The sequence below is a fragment of the Peromyscus maniculatus genome, chromosome 14 (assembly GCF_049852395.1).
Source record: "Peromyscus maniculatus bairdii isolate BWxNUB_F1_BW_parent chromosome 14, HU_Pman_BW_mat_3.1, whole genome shotgun sequence".
Classification (NCBI taxonomy): Eukaryota; Metazoa; Chordata; class Mammalia; order Rodentia; family Cricetidae; genus Peromyscus; species Peromyscus maniculatus.
The window spans coordinates 11,725,909-11,736,128 of record NC_134865.1 but is presented as its reverse complement, the minus strand read 5'-3'; the positions used below and the strand labels follow the sequence as shown (position 1 = coordinate 11,736,128).

General features: G+C 38.0%; 1 protein-coding gene across 3 annotated transcripts in view; it reads right to left on the bottom strand.

Annotated features, from left to right (window-relative positions):
• Positions 1-605: 605 nt before the first annotated feature.
• LOC102920034 (protein transport protein Sec23A-like) overlaps positions 606-10,220 on the bottom strand; it is a 52,654-nt gene continuing 43,039 nt past the window's right edge. For all 3 annotated transcript variants that reach the window (XM_076550602.1, XM_076550601.1, XM_076550604.1), the window contains exons 18-20: positions 7,006-7,161; positions 4,895-4,960; positions 606-1,931 (exon numbers count right to left, since the gene is read on the bottom strand). In XM_076550602.1, the coding sequence (XP_076406717.1) occupies positions 1,842-1,931; positions 4,895-4,960; positions 7,006-7,161 (312 nt within the window). In that variant the 3' untranslated portion in view covers positions 606-1,841. The remainder of the gene's footprint in view (positions 1,932-4,894; positions 4,961-7,005; positions 7,162-10,220) is intronic.

Genomic DNA, 10,220 nt, shown 5'->3' with positions numbered 1-10,220 from the left:
ACACACACACACACACACACACACACACACACACACTCACAATCGCACACGCAGTGTTTCTGTACAAATTCAAGCAGAAGCAGCACTGAGTGGGATGCTCGTGTTTCTGCTGAATTTTACCTCTTCACAAATATTTCCAAACATTTAACTATCAGCATCTTGCAAAGATTTAACGAAGATTAATTTTTAAACTTCTAGAGATTAAGTGATTTTTAAACCTCCTTGAAGAAAGGAATCTAAGCCATTACACAAGGTGAAATGTGATCCCTCCTTTTTGGAGGTGCTTAGGAGATGTTCCACTTCAGAGAGATCTTTATTCATAATTAATCTCCAGATTTGTTATTCTTAAGAAAGGATTATAATCCCTATGACAATTGATTTTGTGGATTTTTGAAACAAACAGCAGAGGCAGATATATCTATATGAGTTTGAGGCCAGTATGGTCTACATAATGAGTTCCAAGACAGCCAGAGTTACATAGTGAAACTCTATCTCAAAAAAAAAAAAAAAAAAAAAAAGTACAGTGCTCTAGTTTTACATTAAGCTTTCCAGATATTATTAGATTGTAAAATAACCAAAAACAAAAACCAAAAAACAAAAACAGAGAAAGAGAAAGGTATGTTTTATTGGCATTTTGGCCTAGCACAGTTCAATTCCAATAACACAGAACAAAGCAATTTATTTCAACAATTGACTATGACAATTAGATGTTCCTGCTTTCCCATCGTCTGATTGTGTTCATGCAAGTACAATCACAGTCACCACTACTGTCCTTGCATTTGCAGCACTTGATACATAAAATTCATTGTCAAACTTATCTACTTTAGCATTGTAAACATTTGCTACAAGTAAACTTTAAAGGTAAAAGTGAATGATACTAATCAATAAATCAAATAGAACTATCTCCACATGATATAACTAAACATTATATAATACTGTCTCAGTAAGAACCACAAATTAATAAATTTCACAAGGAAGAAACCTGAAACAAAAGTGAAGTGAAAACTCCTAAAGTAGTGTTAAAATACTGAAGGATACAATGGAAAATTTATCTAGGAAGGGAAAACAACAAAATGATATAACAAAAACAAAATATGGTTAATAATTACAATAGTCTTTTTACTTCCAAGAATTTTTTCATCACCCTGACAACATGCTTTATTTTTTTAGCTTCCTTACAAAATTACTCTGGTTAGTCACATGAGTTGGGTAGTTGGTGGGAATTTCACATTTAATGTCAGCTGTGAGGTTGTTACCTCACTCAGATTTTTTAGCTCTAAATAATTTTTGCAAGTAACCAAAAACATTAAGTTCCCTTCATAAGAATTACTAGTATAAAGTCAAATAATTCCTAAATAAATCCACTTTAACAAAATAAAGAATAGGTTATATATGTGTGCTAAAAAAAAAACAGAAAAATTACTTGACAAAGAAACAAACTCTTCATATACCATGACTACTAATTTGTTCCTTTCTGCCTACTTTAAATACTCCTAACAGTTCAGTGAGGATACCCAGTGCCACTTTGGATCTGTCTGCAGTATACAAATAAGTGCTATCTGTAATACAAAGCAGACCATTCTAACTCTTTAAACATATTAAATCATAAAGACCTCAAATTTATAAAAACCAGTTATAATACTGTACCAAGCAAAACCAACTTGTTCTCATTGCTCTTATTATATTTCAGCTTAATCATAGATATTTGTTCATATGTCACTTCAGATCATACTGCCACAAAACAGATTTGGAGAGAGATCTCTGTTGCTTCCACAGATAAATGGAAAAGCAAAAGAACCTGGAATAGCATTTCACCTTGAGTGTCTAACACGTCTGGCATGTCAAGCAGCACTTGACACAGCAAGTTTCTTCAAATGATCCATAAACACTTGTAAACTAACGTCATCTGTGAGAATAGGTGCTCCAGACTCCTGGAGGAAAAGAGAAGGATTTGTGATTAAAACACAGGGCAGTACTAAGGGATGCACATGGAAATCTACAACAGACAAGGGCCTCATTTTAAATAGAGTAAAGGCTACCACAGGGCCCTGCTTCCTGAGAGGGAACTCATCTAAATGCCCAGGATGGCCTGAGCAGCAGGACTGTCTGTGGTGTAGGGGCTGCTCCTGAAACTCAAGCCTCTGCTAGGAAATGACTGTCTCAGGATGGGGCTGGTCACCACTAAGACCAACAGTGTCAGAGTGGAGGGTTAGGGCTTTCAGATGGCCTGGGCTGGTGAGGATGCAGGGAAGGAGGAGCCATCGCTGCTGAGGGAAATGTGCAGCCACCCTAGACACATTACAGATACTCTTCAAAAAACACTGCTTACTATTTTCACTTAAGTGTGAACCACTGAAAATGTTAGAGATTCATTCAAACAACACAGCAAAAGCAGAGCTGCCCTGTGACCCAGCTGCCATGTACCACCGCTGAGCATTTACCCAAGGATCTAAGTCCTGCCACAGAGATGATAATGCTTGCATGCTCACATTTATTACTGAACTACTACTCACAATAGCTAGGCTACGGAACTAGCCAAGATTTCTATGAACAGATAAAAAAAAGTGGTACACATGCACAGTGGAACATTATTTAGATGCAAAGAAATCATAACATTTACAGAAAAGTGGATGAAACTTGAAATTATTATTAAGACAAGTAAGCAAGACTCAAAAAATACACATTTCTCTCACCTAGGCTTGAGAGAAAGAGAGAGAGAGAGAGAGAGAGAGAGAGAGAGAGAGAGAGAGAGAGAGAGAGAGAGAGAGAATGAGATAAGACTAGGAAGGATACAATGAGAGAGGAAGAAGTAATTTTAATGAGGGTGTTGCAATGGGATACAGTTGTCATAGAAGCAGAAGGGGTACTTGGGGCAAGAAAAGGGAATAAGACGTGGGAGACTAAAAAGGCAGAGGAACAGAAACAAATTAGAACAAAATATGAGGGCTAGAGGGATGGCACCAACTGTTCAGGGAGCTCGATACTTTTGCAGAGGACCTGAGTTACATAAAAAGGAAGGACCCATACCAGGCGGTGCACAATTCACTGTAACATCAGCCCCATGAATACATTTCCATCTTCTGGTCTTCACAAGCACGGCTCTCTCTCTCTCTCTCTCTCTCTCTCTCTCTCTCTCTCTCTCTCTCTCTCTCTCTCTCTCTCTCTCTCTCACACACACACACACACACACACACACACACACACACACACAAACTCCAGGAACAAAATTTAAACAAAGACAAATAAAATACATCCAAGATTATAGACATTGAGACTCAAGATTTACATCACTTAGGATATGAAGCACTGCATAACAGTGTTACAGTGATGCCCTCTTCAGGCCATTCACGGATAACACTTATCAATGGAGTTTGTGTGTGTGTGTGTGTGTGTGTGTGTGTGTGTGTGTGTGTGTGTGTGTGTGTTTCCTTTTTTATTATTATTATTATTATTAAAAGTCATCATTAAAAGCCTTTTTCCCCACATCTGTCTCACAAGCCAGGATCCTGTTTCTATATTTTGATTATTCATCAACCTGTTTCTTATTTCAGAAGCATACATACCATTCAAAATGTTTCTGATGTCCTTACTTCTAACTTGGTACTGGCTGAATCAAAGCAGTTGAATTTGAAACAAGTTCACTATCATACCCCGCGAGGATTAAATCACCTTTCTGGGACTGAGATACTGAATAAACAACATGTGTCCTCCTATGGACTCGGGATATTTACACTGATAAAATGTGAGCACACACAGACCCCATCCTGTGAGGAAGCCCATATGACGCCCTCCATCATGTTGTGCACTGACTACAGACAGTACAAACAGCAGCCAGTTCCTTTCCATCCCCCACCAGCCAGCCCTCAGCCCAGAGCCACATCTTATTCTTCCCAAGGAAACTGAGTTCAACACAGATGTGACTGAAGTTCATCCAGAGACTTCCTTGGAAGTCCTTCACAATAACTGTACATACCTTCACAGTGATGTGGACATTGTCTGGAACGCTGACATCTGAGTGCTGAGAATGCCCTTCATCCTCATAGCACAGGAGGCAGAAAAGAGTTTCACATTTTTCCCTAGGGGCATTCAAGGTCCTCCACAATTCACTCCACAGTTTTAAGTTCTACACCTCATCTCTACCTACACTCTATCACTTAGCCCCTACTTTCTGAATTCTCTACTCTACATAGATTTCCACCCATGGAGAGAAAAGCCTTCCTTAAAGCAAACAGTCCTATTACTGAGCTCTTTCCTCCTCACACACCCTCTCCTGTCACCACCATGGGGCCGATTCTTCTTCCACCCCTCCATCCTTTCTAGTTCCCTGTAGTCACACTTTGCATATTCTGTCCTGTCCTGCACTGATGTGGCTTATCTCTAGTACTGGACCACAAGCTCCCCACAGGCTGGGGAGGCTGTCATCACACACCCTGGAGTGCCAGCACAGAGGCCATGCAGACTGCATATTCCAAAGTGTTGGCATGTGCCATCAAGAGGAAGCACTTGAACCAATCTAAGACATGGAGATAATCATTTCCAGCTTCTTGTCTCCTTCTTAACCACAATCCTTGGGCCCTCCTGGTTTACTGTGGTCTTCTGTAGCTCATAGCTTCACATTATACTTGAGTTATCATATGCCTGTCTTTTAGACTTTATTGCTTTTTATTTCCAGTGTATTGGTGCTAAACTTGGAATCTGGAGAGGTTCTATGTAACAAGATTGTTTTTTTTATTTTCTAATAAAATACTATCACCAAATACTAATTATATTTTCTACTCTTTCCTTATATTTTTCCACAGAAATCATCATTAAATACACAGGGAAAATGTGGCTTTTACTAAAATAACTAAGAACATAAAAAGAAATTATTTCCAGGACTCTTATTCACACTAACCTGCCCCCAGGCATACATGTTATTATGAGTCTGTGAAGGGTTCACCTTTGAAAGTAGTAAACGTGCCTAAAAAGCAAAAATAAATAAATAAATAAATAAATAACAGTACCAAACAGAAACAGACTTAGTAAGATAAGCTACATAAACATACCATCTAACACCAACTTAACTGAATATACTGGTAAAATTAACTTTGTTAAAATTTAACACTTAAAAAGATTACATTTTAAAATGCACAGGCCACAGTATAATTAATATACTCTTTCAACATTATGTATTTGTAACAGTCATAAAATAATACACCACTGAGTCCCACACTCAGCATATAAAATTATATGTATAGAAGTAGAGAGATGGTTCAGCATTTAAGAGCACTGGTTGCTTTTCCAGGGGACTGGGGTTGGATTCCCAGCACCCACGTGACTCAAAACCACCTGTATCTACAATCCTAGGGGGAACCCATTCCCTCTCCTAACTTTGTCACTGCATGAATGTGGTGCACAAACGTAAATATTGGCAAAACACCCAAACACATTAAATAAGTTTTTTAAATGTTTCAAATGTAAACATAAAAATTATTTTAAAATAAGTCTGAAAACACAGTTTTTACCAACTAGTCTGAAGCAGCAGAAATCTGAGACCTCATAAAATGATGCAAACAAAAAAATATGAAAATCTATATTCTTTACTTTAATGAACCTCAAACTTTTTATGCTACAGGTGGTAACTTTGGCAAAATTTTCTCCATCCTCTACTGCAGCTAATCATCATGAAATTAATCAGCAAGTAAATAAATAAGGAAAATAACAATACACATTAGGATATTGATAAGCGAATTTATCAAAATTTTTAATTCATTTTAGAAGAACAAAAACAATCTGATCTTTTGAAATTTAGAATCATACAACATCTTTTTCTGCTCTTAAGTAGCACTAGTCCTAGGGTAAGAAACCTAGAATTCAATTACTAAGTACTAGTGTTGGCTGGCTTACAAATGGAATCTCAGTATCAGGAGGCTGAGGCAAAAGGAATGTTCAAGGTGAACCTGAGCTACACAGTACGATACCGTTTCTTAAAAAGGAAAAAAAACTTAGCTCCATCATTTAATGTGCTTCTTTGACTACAAATAATACGTCTTAATTCTATTACACATAAAGTAGAGAGAACAGTAGAATTGGCCTGAGGCTCAAATGAAGGAGGCATGCAAAAAGCAGTCTCGATACATGATAGGTCACATTGTAAATACAGTAAAACTAATCATTAACACTGTATCTAAACTTGTGGAATATCACTGTACTAGATACGTGGGACACAACAATAAGCAAACTATGTCCCTGCCTTATGTATGGAGCAAGAAAACTGTGTAACAACTTACAATTAGAGTGCTGTTATACCTCTGGCCAGAACAACACTGGCCAAGTTTCATGAATGCATGCTAAGCAGCCCTAACCTGACCATGTATGAGTATATGCACAGATCTGAACTCTAACAACCGTGAAGCCTTTTTTTTTTTTTGGGGGGGGGGGGGGGGGTATGGGGATTTTTTTTTTTTTTTTTTTGTGTGTGTGTGTGTGTGTGTGTGTGTGTGTAACAGCCCTAGATGTCCTCTGCCTCCCTCAGTGCTGGGATTAAAGGCGTGCACCACCACTGAGCTGCCTCATAAAGCCCTTTTTAACACCAAACCGAAACAAATTACCAAAACTTCATATTCATAGGCCTTACCAGTAAACAGATTTAAGGAGTAGGAGAAGAGGGAGAGAAAACTGTGGTTGGTATGTAAAATAGATGAAAAAATTAATGGAAAAAGGTACCCTAAATGATTTTCCAAACTGTTCTCACATTTTTTGCTAACCTACAGCTGGCACATGGTCAGGGTGGCCAATCACGGCTGCTGTAAGAGCTATGATGGGAGCAGAGCTAGAGAATGCCAGCTGTTTCAGGAAACTAGGCAATAACTGTAACGCTTTGTTCTCAAAGCATTGCCAGAAACCGCCCTCCCCTCCCGGCTCCTTCCCTTGCCCTTGGCCCATGTGGAAGATGCTCTCATACAAACATCACAAGCAGGAGCCCCTCACTGCAGTCTGCACACACAACACAGGGACGCTCCTCACCTGGCTTCCACCATGCTCGGTGTCAATGTATCTCGGCATTGGAAATCTGGAGTGAAGAATCTCCTGGGCATCATCTACTGGGGCTTGCAGAAGGTGCCGGAAGTTCTCATATTCTGGCATGTCCTGGTATCCTGACTTCCGCCACTGTGCTATAGTCTAATTTGACAACAATTAAAGCAATGATTTTAAATTTTTTGGTGATCTAAATTTCTTGAGTAGATTTTTCTTCAAATGAAGTTATCAGAAAACCAGATAAGAGAAAATACTCTCACTTACCTAAACTTCTAAAGTTACAAGTACTTATTTCAACAGAGAAAATGTAAGTAAAGGAATATATTACTAAATATAAAATTAGCATATTTCCTCTCCAATTTAAGAGTAAAACAAAAGAAGGTGCAAGAAACACACCTTGTATTCTCAGCTTCTCAGAAAGCTGAGGCGGGGTTACTTAAGCTCAGAGTTCAAAACCAACACAGACTACAAAAGAGTTAAGCCTCAGGAAGGAAGGATGGACTTAAGAAAGGAAGGACTTAAGGAAGGAAAGGAGGGAGAGGGAGGGAAGGAGGGAGGAAGAGAGGGAGGAAGAGGGGGGAGGGAGGGAGAGAAGGAAGGAAGGAAGGAAGGAAGGAAGGAAGGAAGGAAGGAAGGAAGGAAGGAAGGAAGGAAGGAGGAAGGAGTCTAATAGAAAAACAAGTTTAAAGGCAGAGCAGGCATGATGGTGCACACCTGTAACCCCAGCACTGAAGAGGTAGAGGCAGCAGGATCAACACAAGCTTGAAGCCAGCCTGGCCAATCTACCAAGTCCCAGACCAACCAGGGCTATAAAAGATGACGATGTTTCAAAAACTGAAAACAAAAGGAACAAAAAGAAACGTAAAGTAAAATTACACTGTGTTTAAAACCTAAAACAAAAGAAATAGAAATGCCAGAAAAAAAGTTAAAACACTATCATATCAAATTAGTATTTACTAAAATATATCCTTCCTTTTCTAGGAGGGGTTTCTATCAAGAATTCCTACACACTTCAAAAGTCGACTTTCAAGAAGTCTTCACCAATGGAGTTACATTCTTTTCTTTTGATATTGTTGTTGTTGTTGACAGAATCTCACTGTACAGTCCTGGAACTGGCTATGTAGTCCAGGCTGACCTCAAAGTCACAGAGATCTGCCTGCCTCTGCCTCCTGAGTGCTGGGATGAAAGGTGTGCACCACCATGCTGCTAGAGTTACATTCTGATAAGAGAAATAAACTAAAAACAATGATAGCAACAATATTATAGAAACAATGCATTGAAGAAGGGCAACTGTATCTACTTTTATATTAAATAAAAGAGTCTAGAGCCATATTAATTAATTCAGAATTTTAAGGCTGGTTTGGAATCCAAGTTATCTGACTCAGTCAATGTATAATCTGTATAACTTTATATTCTGCAACTCAAAGACTAATGTACTTTGGACTTCTCATATTAACAAATTTAAAGCAAAACTTACCATTAAAGAAAAAGAAAAACACTGTCTCTGTTATTCTTCTTAAAATATAAGGTACATTAGAAGCTGGCATCAATTAAACAAAACACACACAAAGAAAAAATAGTGGTTGGAGAAGTGGTTCAGTGCTCAAGAGCATTTTGCAGAGGGTCCAAATTCAGATCCTAGCACCCACATCAGGAAGTTCATAGTTGCCTGTAACTCCAGCTCTTCTAACTCCATTAGCACCTGCACTCATGGGTACATGGGTGCCCATGAGTAAACACACACATTTAATAACAAATCTTAAAAAATACAAAACAAAAATATAATTAAAAATTTTTGAGACAGGGTCTCCATGTAGCCTCTTGACCTAGAACTTGCTATGTAAACCAGATTGGCCTCAAACTCACAGAGCTGACTTCCAAGTGCTGGACCAAAGACATGTCACCAAGCCCAGTGCATAAATCCTTCTTAAAATACTGGATAGTACTATTTAAAAGGATATTAGAAGGCCAGGTGTGGCAGCTAACACCAGTAATCCCAGCATAGGAGGTTGAAACAGGAGAATTATGAGTCCAAGGGAAGGCTGGACTATCATATCACACAGTTTCTCAACACTCAGCCATCCTTGTCAATAAATAAAATCTAAAATAATTTGCAAATATGGTAACCACAAAAATAAATCCATAAGTTATAAAACACTACACTACAAGCTCAAGCATGGATCCAGGAAAAATGGATGTACCTTGCAAACTGCCCGTGGCAGTATTTTCATACATGGGGGATAGACTGAAGCATTGGCTGGATGAATAAATGCAGGAATAGACTTCTGCTAAATACCCAAAGTAAAGCTGAACAACTATCCACTCTGGTCTTTCAACCACTCAGCACTTCAAAGTTGTAAATTTCCATTTACGCCTTAAATAAATTTTCAGGTTATATTGAACATGTAGAAAAGCCTTTAGATTACATATAGCAATGAAAAAGCAAGTTTGCCCACTGACAAAAGCTGACTTTTTCCCTCCATTTCTTTAGGTGAAACCCAAGAGTGTGACAGGTCCATGGTTATACTTTCATAGTACTGTGCTTTGTGTAAATCCATTTGTCCACTAGTGTGTGAACAAAACAAGAAAGTAAACACAAGCAGGCTCAGTATGATTGACACCCAAAATCCTACACCATGAAGAATCAAATTGTATATGTACTGGTTGGGTATTTTGTATATAAATCCGTGAGAGCAGAAGCACTATGGATTTCAGGTACTTTCATGTATTTATATGTATATGGGATAGGCATGTGTAAATTCATATTAAGATACTTTGGGGGATAGGTACCAAACCTAAATACAAAATTCACTTAGGTATAAATACTTCTTATGCCTGAAGACATTTTAAATAATTTTGAGCATTAGGGCCAGCAAGATGGCTCAGTGGATAAAGGCAAATCCCTCCAAGCCTGACGATTTAGTTTGAGGCCAGGGACTCATAAGGGAGGGAAAGAACTGATTCCCACAAGTTATCCTTTGACCTCTGCACAAATAAACAAACAATTATTTATTTAAAATAAAATAAACAAACAAAACTAGTTTTATTCAAAAAATTTAAATAATAACTATCAACATGAAAAAACAGGATTTTCCATCTGTAACATTTTGTTACTCAAAATGTTTGGATTTTGGAGTATATTGAATTTTTAATTTTTGAATTAGTCAACCTGTATCTTATTATAAATCAAGGTTTAGCATGGA